The sequence below is a fragment of the Chlorocebus sabaeus genome, chromosome 29 (assembly GCF_047675955.1).
Source record: "Chlorocebus sabaeus isolate Y175 chromosome 29, mChlSab1.0.hap1, whole genome shotgun sequence".
NCBI classification, from domain to species: Eukaryota; Metazoa; Chordata; class Mammalia; order Primates; family Cercopithecidae; genus Chlorocebus; species Chlorocebus sabaeus.
Genome location: NC_132932.1, coordinates 6,019,333 through 6,039,039, shown reverse-complemented (window position 1 = coordinate 6,039,039; position 19,707 = coordinate 6,019,333). Strand labels below are relative to the sequence as shown.

Genomic DNA, 19,707 nt, shown 5'->3' with positions numbered 1-19,707 from the left:
AAGATTAAATGCGAGTCCTCAAACTATAACAACCTTAGAAGAAAACATAGGAAATACCCTTCTGGACAGCGGCCTTGGTAAAGAATTCATGACTAAGTCCTAAAAGCAATTGTAACAAAAACAAAAATTGACAAGTGAGATCTATTAAACTAAAGAGCTTCTGCACAGCTAAAGAAACTATCCATTCATTTCTTTATGTACCCAGGAGTGGAGGTGTTGGGTCATATGCCATATGAGTAAGCTTCTTTTATACCCTAGACTTTGTGGTAACTAGACACATTGCTGGGATTTTGATTGACTGATTTTTAATTTTTACTTTTTAGGGGCCAAACAGAAACTACTGCTGTATTCATTGAGGAAAACTGTTCCCAGGAGGTGAGCTCTAGAGAATGGCAGGGACCCTCTTCCCACCATTGAAACCTCAGTGGATGGAGACTCACTCTGCCAGCCCTAGCAGCCCCAGAGCAGTCCTGTTCCCTGGATTCCCTTCAGGGCTCTGAATCCTGGAGGAGGGACAGCAGGCAGTCAGGAAATGTTCTCGGGACAGAGCAGCAGCAGCAGGAATCCAGCCTGAGAGGTCAAGCCTGCATGACCAGCCCTCACTCCTCACCTGACCTCAGCCTCAATCTCTCCTGTTGCCTGGCTTCCCAAGTTCCCTCCAGACTTTCCCCAAACTCTGAGCTTGGAAACTCAGTCCTCATTTGGATTCTGGATGCCTCCCTCTATACCTCCAAAACTGGGATTCCTTTTCTACTTCAGCCAGCCCAGATCCAGCTCCTGTTGCTTGTAATCAAAATCCCCAACCAATACAAGAAGGGCCAAATGCATTGCTCTAGGGTTTACAAGACTCCTTTCTTCCTTGTTCAAAAATGAGACCACTTTGCATGATGCCAGTTTTCTCTGGTACCTCTTCCACGCTTCATAAGCCCTTAAAAATGGCCAAGGTGGATCTGCTCTGACTGCAGCCATTTCTTCTGTGACTCTGGAGCTATTTCTTCAATAGTTATGGATAAGAAGCCATTGGTAGCTGCCAGGTATTCTTTCTTGGTGCTGTTTTTCTTTTTAACTATGCATGTTCTATCTTCTCCATCTTATACCACCCTCGGTAAAAGACAAGACCTAGAGGAGATGGCGCATAGTTCAGTAGCCTACCTCAGGGGCTGTGTAGGAAGGGTAAACGTATTATTACATTTATGCATAAACACTTTCAAACAGAGTTTAATACACCATATCTGTGGGATGTGCTTGGAATACAAAAGGCTTTCCAGAAGCGAATTTGCCAAGGAATTAAAAAAGTAAAGCCAGTGTTTGTTTCTGTGACGTCAGCACTGAATCCTTTGCAAAGGATGTTGGTATACGGCATTAGTCATTCATTTATGCATTCACTGACTACACAAATATTTCTGGATCATCTCCTGCATAAGTACCAGGCACTGAGTAAATGTTGATGGTGTAGACATAGTCCCACCTTGATGAGCTTACAGATACTGCAAAGGGAGGCGATATGTAGGATGCTTTTAAAAATTGTGGTAAAATATGCATAATATAAAATTTTACCATTTTAAACATTTTTAAGCTTACACTTAAGTGGCATTAAATATATTCCCATTGTTATACACCATCACTACTACCCATCCCCAAAACTTTCTTCATCTTATAAAGCTGAAACTCTCTACCCATTAGACAACTCTCCATTCTCTCCTCCCCCTCAGCCATCTGGCAAGCACTCTTCTCCTTTCTGTCTCTGTGAATTCATACTCTACATAAGTGGAATCATAGTATTTGTTCTTTTGTGACTGGCTTATTTCATGTAGCATAATGTCTTCAAGGCTCATCCATGTTATAGTATGTGTCAGAATTGTTTTCCTTTTTAAGGCTGAATAATATTCCATTATACCTATATACTATATTTATTTACCTACTCATCCATCTGTGGACACTTTGGGTTGCTTCCACCATTTAGTTATGGTGAATAATGCTGCCATGCACATTGGTGTATAAATATCTGTTCTTGTCCCTGCTTTGGGGTAAACATTTTTGGGTGTTTACTCAAAAGTGAAATTGTTGGATCATATGGTAATTCTGTTTTGTTGAGGAATCATACCGTTTTCTATATATTTCCACTAATAATGTACAAAATTTCCCATTTTTCCACATCGTTGTCAACACTTCTTCTTTTCTGCTTTGTTTTGCTGTTTTATGTTTTTGTTTCATTTTATCATAGCCATGGGAATGGATGTGAAGTGGTACTTTATTGTAGCTTTAATTTCCATTTCCCTAATGATTGATGCTAAGTATCTTTTCATGTACTTACTGGTCGTTTGTACATCTTCTTTGTAAAAATGTCTACTCAAGTCCTTTGCCATTTTTTAAATTAAATTGCTTTTTTTTTTTTTTCCTTCTTGGGTTTTAGAAGCTTTCTATATATGCTGGATATTATAAAATATTTGATCTGCAAATATTTCCTCCTATCCTGTGGGTTGCCATTTTACTTTGTGAATAGTACCCTTTGAAGCACAAGAGTTTTTAATTTTGATGAATTCCAATTTGTCTATTTTTCCTTTTGCTGCCTGTGCTTTTGGTGTTGTATCCAAGAAATCACTGCCAAATCAAATCTCACAAAACCTTTCCCATTTTTTCTTCTAAGAGTTTTACCTCTTCTGTTTAGGACTTTAATCCATTTTGAGTTAATTTTTGCATATGTTTGATAAGGATCTAACTTTGTTCTTTTGCATATAGATATCCAGTTTTCCCAGCACCAAATCTTGAAAAGACTGTCACATCTATATTGAAGGTCTTGGCATCCTTATCAAAAATTATTTGACCACCTACATAAGTGTTAATTGCTGAGCTCTACTTCATTTTACTGGTCTTTGGGTTTGTCTTTATGTCAGTAAAGTGTTTTGATTATTATAGCTTTTGAGTAAATTCTGAAATGAGGAAGTGAGTCTTACTTTGTTCTTTTCTTCAAGATGGTTTTGGTTATTCAATGCCCTTTGAGACTTCATATGAATTTCAGATTGGATTTCCCTATCTCTGCAAAAAAGTCATTGGGATCTTGATAGAAATTGCACTGAATCTGTAAACTGCTTTGGTAGCATTGATATCTTAACAATAAGTCTTTCACTCCATGAACATGATGGCTTTCCATTTATGTCTTCTTTAATTTCCTTCATTGATGTTTTATAACTTTCCAAGTACAACTCTTTCCCTTATATGGTTAAATCCTAAGTATTTTACTCTTTTTGATGCTACTGAAGACAGAACTGTTTTCTTAATTTCCTTTTCAGATTATTGTTAGCATATAGAAATGCAGCTGATTTTTGTAGTTGGTTTAGTACATGGCTACTTTGCAGAGAATTTATTAGCATTCTGTCTCTCTCTGTGTGTATGTGTAAGATTTAGGGTTTTCTACATATAATAAATATATCATCTGTGAACAGAGATCATTTTACTACTTCTTTTCTTATTTGGATGCCTTTAATTTCTTTTTCTTGTCTAACTGCTCTAGCTAGAACTTCCAGTATTATGTTGAATAGAAGTAGCAAAAGCAGGCACTCTTGCCTTGTTCCAGATTTTAGAGAAAAAGTTTTCAGTCTTTCACCACTGAGTGTAATATTAGCTGTGAGTATATTATATATGACCTTTATAATGTTGAGGTAGTTTCCTTCTATTCCTAGTCTATTGAGTGCTTTTATTATGAAAGGCTGCTGAATTTTGCCAAATTATTTTCCTGTATAAATTGGGATGATCAATTTTCATTTTGTTAATGGAGTATATCACTTTTTTTATTGGTTTGCCTATGTTGAGCCATCCTTGCATTCCAGGAATAAATTCCACTTGATAATGATATATAATCATTTTAATATGCTATTGAATTTTGTTTCCTAGTATTTTATTCAAGACTTTTACATCAATGAATATATGGACTATTGTTTTCTTATTTATAAGGGACTGTAGTTTTGTTTCTTTTCTTTGGCTTTGTTATCAGGGAATGCCAGTCTCACAGAATGAGTTAGGAAGCATTCTCTCCTCTTCAGCTTTTTTGGAAGAATTTCAGGAGGACTAGTGTTAGCTCTTCTTTAAATGTTTGGTATAGTTTACCAGTGAAGTCATAAAGTCCAGGGTTATTCTTTATTAGGAGGTTTTTGGTTACTGATTCAATTATCTTACTAATTATGACTCTTCAAATTTCCTATTTCTTTGTGATTAAGTGTTGGTAGATTTTGTATGTCTAGGAATTTGTCCACTTCATCTAGGTTATCCATTTGTTAACATGCAATGGTCCATAGTACTCTCTTATAATCCTTATTATTTCTATAGAATGGGTAGTAATGTCCCTGTTTTCATTTCTGTTATTAGTAATTTGAGGCTTTATCAGTCGATCTAGCTAAGGTTCGTCAATTTTCTTAATCTTTTCAAAGAACTAACTCTTGGTTTCATTGGCTGTATTGTTTTTCTGTTCTTTTCTCTCTGCTTTAATCCATAGCTAAATTCAAAGCTAGCAGAAGGAACAAAATAGCTTGTTCTTCTTCTAGTTCCTTAAGTTGTAAAGTTAGATTGAGATTTTTCTTCTTTTTAAATGTAAGTGTTTACTGCTATACGTGCTATACATTTCCCCCTAAGCAGTGCTTTGTCCTTGTCCCATAAGTTTTGACATGTGTTTTTGTTTTCATTTATCTCTAAGTATTTTCTAATGTCGCCTGTGATTTCTTATTTGACTCTTTGGTTATTTAATAATACGTGGTTTAACTTCTACAAATCTGTGAATTTTCCAGTTTTCCTTCTGTTACTGATTTCTAACTTCACCCCATTGTTGTCAGTGATGGTACTTTGTATAACATCAATCTTTTCAATCTGTTGAGACTTAATTTGTGACCTAACACATGGTCTATCCTGCAGAACGTCCCATATTCCCTTGAGGGAAAAACAGTCTTCTATTGTTGTTGGGTAGAGTGTTCTGTGTATGTCTGCTAGTCCAGTTGATTTATTGTGTTAAGTCTTCTCTTTCCTTTTCTTCTGTCTGGTTGTTCTATCTACTAATGAGAGTGGGGATTGAAATCTCCAACTATTATTGTATAACTGTGTATTTCTCTCAATTCTATCAATTTTCACATATTTTGATGATCTATTATCAGATGTGTAAATATTTATAACTGTTCTATCTTCTTGCTATATTGGACCTTTCATTAATACATAACATCCCCTTTGTTTCTTGTAAGCTTTTTGATTTAAAGTGTCTTTTGTCTGATGTTAGTATAGCTACTCCTGCCCTCTTTTGGTTACAATTAGCATGCAATTTCTTTTTCTATCCTTTCACTTTCAACCTCTGTGTCTCATCTAAAGTAAGTCTCTTGTAGACCACATATAGTTGGATCTACATTTTAAAAAAATTCATTCTGCCATCAATTTCTGTCTTTGATTGAAGTTTAATTAATTTACACTTCAAGTAATTATTTATGAGGAGGGACTTACTTCTGCATTTTGTTATTTGTTTCCTGTATGGCTTCTAATAGCTTTGGTTCCTCATTTCCTGAATTACTGACTTCTTTTGTGTTTAGCTGATTTGATTTTCTTTCTTTTACATATATATGTGTATATATATGTGTATATATGTATATATATGTGTGTGTGTATATATATATACACACACACACACACGTAGTGAAACTTTAATTCCCTTTTCATTTTCTTTTGTGTATATTCTCTACTTATTTTCTTTGGGGTTACTATGGAGATTATATTTAATTAGGATTAAAGTTATAACACTCTAATCTGACTTTACACCAGCTTAACTTCAATGACATTAAAAAACCTCTGCAGCAGAATGGGTTTTTTTTTAAAGCAAATAAATATGGAATTGTAAATTCAGATAAGGACTACCCAGTAAAGAGCAGACTTTTATGATGAGGAAAACAGGGTGGGCCTCATCAGAGGGATCGGCAAAAAGGGTCCCTCTGAGGGGACATTTGCACAGAGTCCTAAAAGGCAGAGGAACTCATTCTGCAAGACACATAGGCAGAGCATTCCTGAGAAAGACAATAAGTCAAGTTCGGGCTGCCTGGTGAAAGTCAGTGTTGAGATGGCAAAAAGAATGGCAAAGCAGATGGGCCATGGCCACACAGGCTGAAGGGCCACATGAAAGGCAGGCAGTGGGGGGCCTTCCCCATCCAAGGCAGGGGGAAGCCACAGAGGGGCTCAATGTTGCCTAGTGACAAAGTTCTAATTCTGTCGGAAGAGGACCTTGCTGGTTATTCTGTAGCAAGGATTCAAGGCGGGAAAAAATGGAAGTGAGGAGCCTGGCAAGGAAGCTCCAGCAGCTGTCAAGGCCAAAAATAATGGCAGTCAGTCCAGGGTGGAGATAGAAAGAAAGGATGGGTTCCAGACATGCTTGTCACCTTCAACAAGGTAACATGGGGTTCCTCAGTCCTGGGCTGGAGTCCCTGCCCTACTGTGTACTCACAGGCTCTGCATCCTGGCTGTGTCACGTCCCAAGCCTCCATTTCCTTCTCTGTAAAATGGGAATGACAAAATCCACCAAGTATGAGAAGGCAGTAACATGGAGGCACTTATCTCTGTCTGGGACAGCTGGTGCATCATAAGCATTCGCATCTTCCCTTGGTGCCAGTGGTTGATGCTAATTGAATACATCAAAACCGTGAGATGCTATGAAAACCTGGAGCCAACACTTGATGCCAAATTCTCCCAGCTTTGGCCACATTATCAGCTCTCTGAGGCACTGTTAGCCCCCAGTCTGCCCTGGGGACAGGGTCCTGTCTGGGTTCTGCCTTGGCAATCAGGTCAGCATACACGGGCAAGCCAGGCCTCTGACCACAGAGACTTAAGTGGGAGGGTGGGAGGAAGTGGGTGCCTGGCCATCAGCACGAATCATGCTATTTCCCACAACTCGGAGAGAAATGTGTTGGAATGAAGGTGGCAACCAACTCTAGCAGGTTTCCTTCCAAATCTGGAGGGGTTAAGGAGACAGGGCCACTCCCATCCCACAGCCCCACAGAAAACATGCTCTGGAGGGAAGCAGATGGGCTCGCTGGCATCACGTTCTGCTCTCTGTTCCAGGGGGCTTGTCTAATGACAGGCCTTCTGGCCCAGCCACAATCCTTTCCCTTCCTCCCGACTTAAAGGTTATCTCACTTGCTAACAGAAAGCCCTTTTCTAAAACAGCCACAGGCAGGAGAGTTCTTTGGATTTCCTAAACTAGGATTTGAAGAATTGAGAAAGGGAGGTGCTGGTGGAGGTGGTCTTGTTTAAACAAGGTGTCATGTCTAAACAGAACTTGTTTTTCAATTTACTGAATGGTGGTCCAGGGCTAGAGCGGCAAGAAAGGGTTGCTGCGGTGTGAGCCCACCTGGGCTGGGGGCTGATGACTCTGCTTCCATTTGCCTTCTGGCTTGGATCAAAAGGGCCCGGAAACCCCAAGTATAGATGATAGAAGGGCTCAGAGTCATCACACTCAGCCCTTCTCACAGCGGGATCACCTTTATTAGGCAGGCCTCCTCAGGAAACATCTCAATCCAAACTTCACATGTTGGCCCCAGGTCTGCCCTCAGCCCCGGGCTCTTGAGCCTCTAGCGTCTTAGTACAAGCCCCTGAAGAGGGGTGAAGGGTGTTCAATCAAAGGCAAGAAACAGAGCCCTTCAGTCTTTATGGCCCATGAGGGGTGCGGGTGGGAAGGCCTGTCTCCATGTACCAACCCCATTCCCTTCCCACTCCCTGCCTGGGATCAAACAACCACCCCTGCCTGGATGATAAATTATGAAAGCAAATATCAAAGTAGAAGCTCTCCCTTATTACTACCTTAGCTGTTGTAATGAATGTTTATTCCTTGCACTTGTGCCCTGGATAATTTTTAAAGAGAGAGAGAAAAAATAATCCACAGATGAAAGCGTCTGGTGCAGAGCCAAGCCCCTCCAGCCCTCATCTCAGGCATGCTCCGGGCAGACTGGAGCAATGCAGCCCATCATTAACCGGCCACCGGGGAGACCTGGGTTTGTGCACATGAGGAACATGGAACTATTTCTCAGAAATGAGCACCATCAAAAGTTAACACGGAACTATTTCTCAGAGCTGAGCAACATCAAAACTTAACCTAAGCAATTCCATTTCCAGGTGTATGTCCGAAAGAATTGAAGGCAGGGACTTGAACAGAGATTTGCACACCCATGTTCACAGCAGCATTATTCACAATAGCACAAGGTAGATACAACCCAGGCATACACTGATGGATGAATGGATAAGAAAAATGTGGTGCACTTACGTGCAATGGGATACTGTTCATCCTGAAAAAGGAAAGCCATCCTGACACACCACAACGTGGATGAACTTCGTGGACATTATGCTGAATGAAATAAGCCATTTGTTCCCAAGAGGATAAATACTGCATGATTCCACTTATATGAGGTATCTAGAGCCATCAGATTCATACAGACAGAAAGTAGAATGGAGGTTGGCAGGGGCTGGGGGAGATAGTGTTTAATGGGTAGGAAGTTTCCATTTTGGGGATAGTGAAAAAGTCCTGGAGGTGGATGGTGGTGGTGGTCGCACAACAAGGTGAATATGCTTTAGGCCACTGAGCTGGTACACATAAAAATGGTTCAGATGGTGAATTCTGTATTACATATACATTTTACCACAATAAAAAAATAGAAAAAGAAATTTGCCAAAATTTTTTTTTAAGTTAATGGAACTTCCAGAGTTGATGACTTTGAAGGAGGAGTGGGAGCAGCATGGCACCCTCACATGCCCACCGAGGCCACGTCGGAAAGCAGATCCCTGGCCCAGGGTCCCGGGGGCCTCCTTGGCAAGTGTGCCTTGCAGAAGAGCCTGGCATGTGAGGAAACGTGTGGGTTCAGTGGCTCAACATGAGGCCTCTACTCTCTGAGTGCTGCCAAAGCAGCCTCCCTCCAGAGCACAGCAGGGGTGAGGGGCGTGGAGGAGACAGAGGGAATTTCCTACAGATAGAGGCATGTCCCAAAAGCAGTCCTGGAAAGTCTTCAACAAAACGGAGGACAAAGTACCAGAGATTTGTCCTCCTGACAAGCAGGATTGCCGTGGGGGTCCCCACACCCACTGGGCCCAGAATTGGGGTCCTCAACATTGATTTCCCTGTGCGGCTGGTTAGGGGAAAGAAAGGTTTGACATGGTCATGATAGCTCTGCCGGTGACTTCCTGTGTGACTCTGGCAGTGTCCCTGAGTCTCCCCACTCCGGGGCCTCCTTCAGTCTCTGGGAAACAAGCTGTGGGATCCCATCCCTACGAGGGGAGAATCAGTCCTGGTATCCTTTGTCCAGGCCACCACATGCCACCAGGCCTCCCAGACACCACAGCCCCAGCTACACAACTACCAGAGCTGAGATCCCAGCAGCAATGGTGCATTGGAGGGTTCATCCAGCTTTTGTGTTCTTTCCCATTCACAGCCCTGCCCCAATCCACCTCTAAAACCCCAGACGTCCCTCTCAGCAACATAACATCCACACATGGGCAAAGAGCCGCCTGCAGACCCTGTCCAGCCATGAGGACCACCACCCTCCGCTATCCTCCCAGCACTCTGAGCCCCTCCCTTACACTTCATGTCAGAGCCAACTTCCTCCCCAGCTCTTACCCCTGAGCTCTAGAGCTCATCACACCAAGCAAACAAGGGTGCCTATGGCCTGGGCAGCCCAGGCTCTGCACCTTCCCCAGACCTCAAGACCTTGGCTGCAGCTGGCCCAAAGGCCCTGCAGATTCCAGGGATAGGCATGTCATCTCCCTATCCCACAACACAACCCACGGCTGCTGTGTCCCCACTGAAAACTCAGGCCCTGGGTCATTCCCCACTGCACCCATGTCGTTTAACCTTGCCCTGTCCTCTCGCGTCACTCCCTTCCATAAGCAGCCTGACCATTTGTGGCCAGGCACCGTGTACTCACTGTGGCCAGAGCTAAACCCCTGACCTGTTGATAAGCAGGCTGACAGAGGTTCTTTTCTGTTATGAGTGGCTGGGCAGGAGTCTGGCCCAGGCCTGAGGCTAAACCTCACACTCGGAACCTTCATATCCCTTTCCCTCTACAAAGTTCCCCTTAACCCAGATTCCGCCTGTCTAGGCTTCCCTCTCCTCTACTTTAGCCAAGATCAGCAACTTGGCTGTTTCTACAGCTGAGTTGTAGCTCTTTCTACTTCTCACTTCCCATTCACTTTTCAGTTCGTCCTCATTAAGCATCTAACGACAACACTCCCTAATGCCATTCCATCTGGCATTGTTAACCAGTCTCCTCCTGCACCTGTCACCCCTTCTTCAGGACAACCTCCTCCCAGGTCGCTGCCCCATCCCCCCAGGGCTGGTGCTCCATGGGCTGTCTTTGGACAGCTTCTCTACTCACTGATACATTTCAGCCAGGCAGTGCTGCTCACTCTCCTACTTCAGCTGCCAGCTGTAGGCTGAAAAGCCCGGGTCCCTCTTTCCCACCAAGACCTCTGTCCTGATTTCCACCTTGAATTCAGTTTGTCCAGAATGGAAACTCTTTGCTGTGGCCCCAAACTCATTGCTCCTCCTTTTCTCAGCCAGTGGCTCCACCGCCAACCCAGAGGCCCAGCTTGAAGCCTGGGTGTAGAAGCCTGGATTTCTCTTGCCTCCTCTTCCTGCCTCTCTAACCCCCACATCCTGCCAGTCACCAATTCCTGCAGCTCCTTCCTCTTACGTCAGCCCCTCCTCCATTCCCACTCCAACCTCTCCCACACTTGCTCCAGCCCCAGTGCTCCACGACACTGCTTCCCATTCCAATCCACCCTGCACGCAGCTGCTGGGCTGTTCTTCCTAACATCAACCTCAGCATATTGCTCCCCTTCCCTTCAGTGGTCCCACTTCTCAGGGTAGAGCCCCTGCTCCTCAAGATGCCTGGCCCTCCCTCCCTCACCCAGCCCTATCCACATCTCCCACACCCTTATGGCTCCCCGCTCCCGCCATGTCAAATGACTTAGTCCTTAAAAACACCTGGGAAAATGAATGGATGGGTAAAGCTAGGATGCCCTTGAAGGTTCTTCAGGGTCTAACATTTGAGGAGCGCGGCCTCACCACCCACCCATCCCCATCTAAAGGTTTCCCTCCGTCCCCATTTGACAAATCAGACGTAGACAGACGTGGGCATCCTGACTCTTTCCTTGGTTCCGTCAACTAGACAACTTCTCTCCCCACTTCTCACCATACAGTAAGCTCTGTTTTCCATAGAAGGCAGAATTTGTTCCTCCTGCTAGACTATGGACTCCTTGGAGCAGGGTCTGGGATTCACATGACCTCGAATGCCCCTTGGACTGGGTCTGATGCATCGCAAAGCTTTTGGGAAGCCTTCTGGTAACAAGCGGCCCCATCACTGAGCAGATCTGGGCACTTCAACACCACACCAGTGTGGAGTCGAGGGCAGGCGCTCTCCCATTGGGATGTCCCCCAGTTACTTGCCCTCCTCAATGCCTGGAATCACCAGGCTATGTTCCCCTATCCCCTAACCCAATGTCTTCCTCACTTGAGGAGATGAGGACACAGCACCCGCTTCCAGATCTCTCATCAAGGAGAAAACAGAGCCCCCCACGTCAGGACCCCAGCTCCGGACTCACCATGTTCATGACGGTCAGGATGAACCTCTGGGCGGCCTCGGCCCCGTGGTACTGCACCATGTCGGCGTCGGCCACCACCAGGGTCTCCACCGTGTGCTCGCTGGTGAGCCGGATAGCGTTCCTCCGCTCCCGCCAGTCCCGCGAAGGCCTGCCCCGCCTCGGCTTCTTCTTTTCTAGAAAATGATGGAGACATTTGTGCAGTCCTTGGCTTACCGACTTCCAAAACCATGCAGCGAACAGGCCTTCTGTCAAGCCTGCCCGAGAGAGTGGTCCGTCTCGACAGGCCTAGAGGGGCCCAGCACCCAGTGACCTCCACCGTCACATGGGTGCCCCGAGTTCACTCATGTGGGGTGGAGCTGAACCAACAAAAGGGTAAGAGCTATGAGGCCAGATGAGGGGTCCACACCCAACTGCCACCACAGCCGGGGAGGCCAATGGGGCTGAGGGGCACAGAAGAGAAAATCCACTCCTTCAGAGGAGCATGGAGAGCCATGCAAGTATGCAAAGAGAAGGAGGCCTGGACCAAGCGGGCAGGGGTCTGAAAGGTCACACCCAGGGTGGATAACTGGACCAAGGAAGCTGGGTGGAGGGGACAGGACACTCCCCTGGGGGCAGGAATCCCAATAACTCTTCTCGGACTCAGGAATCAGGAGCCATAAATGTTGGTAGACATAAAAAACTATGCTTTTTAAAAAAATACATAATCAGAAGAAAAGTCATATGACCTACATCCAGGCTAAAATGTAAATCTTCTCTTTCCTCACAATAGGGAAGGATTAGTAGTAAATGTGTGAGTAATTCTCCACTGATTCTTTAGATAATCTATATCCCTGTAAAATCTTACTCTGATAAACAGCTATTGTTATTAAAGAGCCCACGCCGACAGGTCCAAAGCTGCCATAGTCTTTGTACACAGAAACACCTCTGACCAACACAACAGATTAATATGAACAGCATGCATTTTCAGAATCCGAATATAAACAGGAAGGCTTTTCTTTCATTTGATAGTTATTTCCATGTTAGCACTAGCCTATATGGACACATCTCTGCTACACAGTCTACATATGCACCAACCGGCTTCATAAAGTGACCCAAATCTTTGCAGGACCACAAGTGGATACAGTAGGCCCTCTTTATCTGTAGTGGCTATGTTCCAAGACCTCCAGTGGATCCCTGAAACCACAGACAGTACTCAACCCTACATCTACTAGACTATGTTACATCCTATGCATACATACTTACGATAACGTGTCATTTATAAATAAGGCATAGTAAGAGATTTACAATAACTAATAGAATTATAACAATACACTGTAATAAAAGTTATGTGAATGAGGTCTCTCTCTCAACATATCTTATTGTACTGTACTCACCTATTTTTAATCCCTGGTTGACCGTGAGTAAATGAAACTATGGAAAGTGAAACCACAGATAAGAGGTAACTACTGTATTATGAAATAATCTGAGATATGGGTCATAATTTACAAACAAAAATGTGCTATACAACACAATTACAATCACAAAAAAGGGCAAAAAATAGAAATACACAACTATAGATAACACCAGCAACAGTAAAAAGGTACACAGCCATTAAAATCATACTATGAAGATGGCTCAGAGATCTAGAGAGAAGCGGATATAAATCTGCATACACAGTTAGATCACGATTTTGCAAAAATCTTACATACAAGTATCTTCAGGCCCCAAAGGAAAATAAATACTAAAACATCTAGGAAGAACCAAAATATGAATAGTGATATACGATCTTCATTTTCCTATTTTCCTCTGTATTTTCCAAATTTATATAATATGCAGGTATTACTGTATTTTAAAGAAATATCATTGAATTTGAGAAAAACACAAGCATCACTTTTAAACTCTAAATGATAAAACAGAAGCCCTCGAAGGAGAAAAGTATGTCATCTGATTTATCACAAAACTGCAAAACGAAGTCTTCTCAGCCTGCAGGATGGGCCTCCTCCCTCAGAGCCAGGCCCATCTCCCCTCAAGCCTTCTGGGCCTCAGTGATGGAATAAGAGAAGAAAGTATCCATTCTAAGACAAAATCAAAGTCCTAGGTAGCTCTACCTTTGCACATTGGCAGAATGAAAGAGGCCACTGGTGGAAAATCTACTGACCTACACCCACACTCACCAGCCAGGTTATCTCTGACCTGACCAACCTGGAATTTGTGACGAGCCACTTTGTTTCCATTTTAAAGCTGCAGAGGTGATGGGCCACCCAAGTAGGACCTCTGTTGTAACCAACACACCCTCGTTCTCCCAGGCGATCAGTTATGAGCCAAATGGCAGCCGTGGCCCTTCTCAAAGTCAGTGTTGATAACCCGTTTCTCTGAGTTACCATCTGCAGATGCTCCCCACGTTGGCTGTTCAGTACTTGTTTTCACACCTTGTCATATATTTTTAAGCTCCAGTACACAAATAACTGCATTCCTAGCATGGCCCAAAGGACACATTAGGAATACTTCTCTAGGAGCCAGTTAGCATCAACATGTAAGAGCTGAGAGCTCTCTAAGAAAGTAGCCCATCACTCCCAGACCAGACGGACAGGTTGTTCCTGGACACTTAACATTTCAAAATCCTGCACTGCACTGGGTACAGTGGTTCATGCCTGTAATCCCAGCACTCTGGAAGGCCAAGGAGGGCAGATCACTTGAGGTCAGGAGTTCAAGACCAGTCTAGCCAACCTGGTGAAACCCCGTCTCTACTAAAATTACAAAAATTAGCCAGGCATGGTGGTGCATGCCTGTAATCCCAGCCACTCGGGAGGTTGAGGCAGGATAATTGCTTGAACCTGGGCAGCAGAGGTTGCAGTGAGCTGAGACCACACCACTGCACTCCAGCCTGGGTGACAGAGTAAGACTCCCTCCTAAAAAAAAAAAAAAAATCCTGTACTGGGTATGTGTCTTTCAAGTTTACAAAGAAAAACTAATAAGACCTGTGCCTCCCTAGGCCTTGGAGAGTTAACCTAACGGGGTGCCGTAAAGAGTGACACACTCTGAGTTAACACATGCCCAGAAGGTGTGCTGTGGTTTTCACAAGCTTCCACTAATGACTGTCATTTGTTCCTTTCCTTTACCCCATTCCGTGGCACACAGGTGGTGGGAAATAAATGCTCACCAAACAAATGCATGCAGTGGGTAAAGGGGTGAATAATGACGCTTGCTGAACAGCCCATGTTGCAGGGCAGGGCTTGCCATAAAATGAGTGTTGAAATCCCTGGATTTTGGAACTGCTGACAAGACACTGGGGACTTGCATTCCTTTCCAATGCACGTGTCCTTCCTGGGGTGCTGGCAAGTAAGAACAGGAGCACTGAGGGGTGGGAAGCTAGAGGGCACCTTAGCCTTCTCCTCCCTCACTGATCTCAACCACTCCCACAGCAGAGACCCACAGCCATCATTTCTGATGATCATTCCTTTTCCTACAGGGAGAAAAGAACCCTAATAAACTTTTATCTTTAATTCTCTAAACTGCAAAAATATGCTTGATAATGTTGCACAGATGCCAATATTCACAGATGATAACATCTTCAAAAGTAAGAAGAAAAACACTAATTTCAGAATAACACACGTGCTGGATTCTGACCTCACCAGAGAGGTCAAAGTGCAGGAGGGTGGCGTGTGGTCAGCTGGGGAGTGCTCCAAGCTCTGCTCATGACCAGCCGTCTCCAGCTGCTGTGGGAATGAAGGGTGGCTCTCGCCCTGCTGATGAGGACATCGCAGTCATGTCAGGCCTCAAGCCTTCTCCTGTTGTCACAGACACCAGGAATCATTCTTGAAGTCAAGCCCAGCAGTTTCTTTCGCCAGCACCTTGCTGGAGTTGGTACTGACTTGGAAGATTTTCAGTCTCTGGCTTCATATTATTTTTTCTTACATCTACACTCCCTTTGCCTCAGTTATCCATTAGAAAATAAAATTTTCTGTATTTATGTAAGATACCTCAAATCCTTCTGGAACAAGATAAAGAGAAAAAGACAGAAATGTACTTTTAGAATCTTCAAATTATAATTTACTCTTCAAGTTTGGGGACTGCTAAAAATGTTGAGCAAATATATAAACTTGTCATTGTAGTTACTAGTTCTCCACTTTGAAAACTGATAAAAAAAAAAAAAAAAAGTGTCTCAACTGTGAATTATCACAGCTCTGTATGGAACAGATACTCCTTCAGTTTAGAAAGGATACAGTATCCAGGTATTTATTAGGGAAAAACAATAGGTAGATCAAAAAATATTTGGCCTGAAAATTCAAAACCACAACCCCTCTCAGAATTCCTTTACTTCCTGCTACGCAAGAAGAATCCTTGCATCTCAAATCCTACCAATGCCATTTCCAAGGAAGACCTGGGGAATGGATGAGTTGTATAGGCAAGGAGTAGCCTGCTCTTGCCACAGGCCTCTGAAATCCTAGCTGCAGGAGATCCCACGACCCACATGAATGCTTGAGCTGGCAGGGAGAGCTGCTGAGAGAGGTGGCAGGGGCAGGACTCCAGCCTGTGTGGAGCCCAGAAGGTTTTGTGTGGGAACAGGTACAGTGGAACATGGCCAGGGATGCCCATCCCCCAAGTCTCACCAGGATCTTCTGGTAGCTTTAGCCTTTGGGTGACTGCTGGACCTGCACAGACCAGGGTGATCTTGACCATAGGATGAGGACAGTCTGATCTGAGCGCCACCCCCAATGTGCCAGCCTCTCCTAGGGTCCCAGCATGGTCACACCAGCTTCCAGCACTGCCTTCGATACCCAAACAGGGTGCTTCCCAGGGGGGCCTCATCATAGCTCCTTCATGGGCAGCCTGCATCTAACCACTGGAGACCTCCAGCAGACCAGCCTCCACTGATGTGAAAAGCCCACAAGCAGCCTGCCCCACTGCTTTGTCAGCAAACACTCACCCAGAGATCCCTCCCACTGCTTTGCTGGCACACACGTATAGGCAGACTTCACCTCCCCTCCCCCAAAAACACGAATGTGCATGTGCCCCCTGCTGCCGTACCACTGATGGCAGAGCACATCCCACCGCCCTACCCACCTCCACTGGGACTCCACTGCTGCTGAAGCACAGGCAGTCTGACATGCAACTATGGCTGCTGACACATATGAGCAAGCACAGATCCCACTTCCACTGTTCCTGTGAAGTGCTGTGGCCAGCACTCCACATCGAAGTGTTGGGCCAGCAGACTGGGAACACCTCAGCCTCTCCAGTGCATCAGGTTACTAACTGCAGAGGACCAGAAAACAAAGTTGGGAAACTCATACCAGCACCCCAGAGTTAAAGCACAGAGCCCATAGGGGCTGAGCTGAGCCTTAGCCCTCTGAAATCTTCCAGAATAGAAGCCAGTCAACTGAGCTCACCTTATACCACAATCAAATGCTGAAGGACATCAAAAAAAAACCATCCAAAGGACAGCAACTTCAAAGAGTAAAGGAACATCAGCCCACGCAGACAGGAAAAATACAGTATAAACACACTGGCAACTCAAAAAGCCAGAGTGTCTTACCTCCAAATGACCACACTAGTTGGTTCTTAATGGTTCTTAACCAGGCTGAAATGACAGACACAGAATTCAGAATATGGATAGCAATAAAGATCATTGAGATTCAGGAGAAAGTTGACACCCAATCTAAGGAATACAAAATGATACAGGAGCTAAAAGATGAAACGGCCATTGTAAGAAAGATCTGATGGACTTTGGGAGGCCAAGGTGGGCAGAGCACGAAGTCAAGAGATTGAGACCATCCTGGCCAGCATGGTGAAACCCCATCTCTACTAAAAATACAAAAATTAGCTGGGCATGGTGGCACACACCTGTAGTCCCAGCTACTCGGGAGGCTGAGGTGGGAGAATCACTTGAACCCAGAAGGCAGAGGTAGCGGTGAGCCAAGATCACACCACCACACTCCAGCCTGGTGACAGAGCAAGACTCTGTCTTAAAAAAAAAAAAAAGATCTGATGAAGCTGAAAATCTCACTACAAGAATTTCATAATGCAGTCGCAAGTATTAGCAGCAGAATACGCCGAGTTGAGGAAAGAATCACAGAGTTCAAAAACAGGTTCTCTGAATTAACTCAGTCAAACAAACTAAAGTAAAAAAGAATGAATAAAACCTCAAGAAATATGGAATTATGTAAAGAGACCAAATTGATGAGCCATGGGCATCCCTGAAAGAGAAGGAGAGAAAGCAAGCAACAGGGAAAACATATTTCAGGATATCATCCATGGAAATTTCTCCAACCTCAGTAGAGAGAACAACATTCAAATTCATGAAATACAGAGAACCCCTGAAAGATACTATACAAGATGACCATCCCCAAGACACACAGTCATCAGATTCTCCAAGGTTGACATAAAATAAAAAATATTAAAAGCAACTAGGGAGAAGAGGTAGGTTGCCTACAAAGGGAACCCCATCAGGCTAACTGCAGACTTTTCAGCAGAAATTCTATAAGCCAGGAGAAATTACGGGCCTGTACTCCAATCAAGAATTTGATATCCAGCCAAATTAAGCTTCATAAGTGAAAGAGAAATAAGATCCTTTTCAGAAAAGCAAATGCTAAGGGTTTTTAATACCACCAAACCTGCCTTACAAGATGTCCTTAAGGGACTGTTAAATACGGAAAGGAATGACTGTTAATGGCCACCACAAAAACACATTTAAGTAGACAAACCATTGACACTATAAAGCAACTACACAGTCAAGTCTATATAATAACTAGCTAGCAACATGACAGGATGAAATCTGTATATATCAAATATTCACTTTGAATGTGAACTAAAGGCCCCAATCAAAAGCCACAAAGTGACAAGTTGGATAAAGAAGCAAGACACAACTGTATGCTGTCTTCAAGAGACCCATCTCACATGCAATGACACCCATAGGCTAAGAGTAAAGGGATAGAGAAACATCTACCAAGTAAATGGAAAACACAACAAAACAAAAAAGCAAGAATTGCTATTCTAATTTCAGACAAAACAGGCTTTGAGCCAACAATAATTTTTTTAAAAAGACAAAGAGGCCAGGCGCGGTGGCTCACGCCTGTAATCCCAGCACTTTGGGAGGCCGAACGGGCGGATCACGAGGTCAGGAGATCGAGACCATCCTGGCTAACACGGTGAAACCCCATCTCTACTAAAAAAATACAAAAAACTAGCTGGGCAAGGTGGCGGGTGCCTGTAGTCCCAGCTACTTGGGAGGCTGAGGCAGGAGAATGGCGTGAACCCGGGAGGCGGAGCTTGCAGTGAGCTGAGATCTGGCCACTGCACTCCAGCCTGGGCGACAGAGCGAGACTCTGTCACAAAAAAAAAAAAAAAAAAAAAAAAAAAAAAAAAAAAAAAAAAAAAAAAAGACAAAGAAGGGCATTACATAATGGTAAAGGGTTCAATTCAACAAGAACACTTAACTATTCCAAATATATATGCACCCAACACAGAAGCAGATTCATAAAACAAGTTCTTAGAGACCTACAAAGAGGCACAGATAACTACATAGTAAGAGCTGGAGACTTCAAAACCCTACTAATAGTATTACATAGATCATCAAGGCAGAAAACTAATAAAGATATTCAGGACATGAACCTAACACTTGACCAAATGGATCTAACAGACAACTACAGAACTCTCCACCCAAAACCAACAGAACATACATTCTTCTCATCTGCACATGCCACATACTCTAAAATCTACCACACAATCAGCCATAAGACAATTCTCAGCACATTCAAAAAAACCCAAAATTATACCAGTCACACTCTCAGAAAAGTGCAACAAAAATAGAAAGCAATACTAAGAAGATCACTCAAAACCATACAATTACATGGAAATTAAACAAGCTGCACCTGAATGACTTCTGCGTAAACAATGAAATTAAGGCAGAAATCAATGAATTTTTTTGAAACTAATGAGAACAAAGATATAACATATCAAAATCTCTGAGAAACAGTTAAAGCAGAAGATGAAGGTTTAAATGCCAAATGCTGTCACCAAAAAAGTTAGAAAGATATGAAATTAATGATCTGACATCACACCTTGAGGAACTAGAAAAACAAGAGCAAACCAACCTCAACCCCAGTAGAAGACAAGAAACAACCAAAA

The 19,707-nt window shown here is 43.7% G+C and overlaps 1 protein-coding gene across 1 annotated transcript in view; it reads right to left on the bottom strand.

Moving 5' to 3' along the window:
• ADAMTS17 (ADAM metallopeptidase with thrombospondin type 1 motif 17) overlaps window positions 1-19,707 on the bottom strand; it is a 367,353-nt gene that overhangs the window by 295,877 nt on the left and 51,769 nt on the right. Inside the window, exon 4 of the mRNA XM_007990567.3 lies at window positions 11,605-11,777. Coding sequence (XP_007988758.3) covers window positions 11,605-11,777 — 173 coding nt within the window. The remainder of the gene's footprint in view (window positions 1-11,604; window positions 11,778-19,707) is intronic.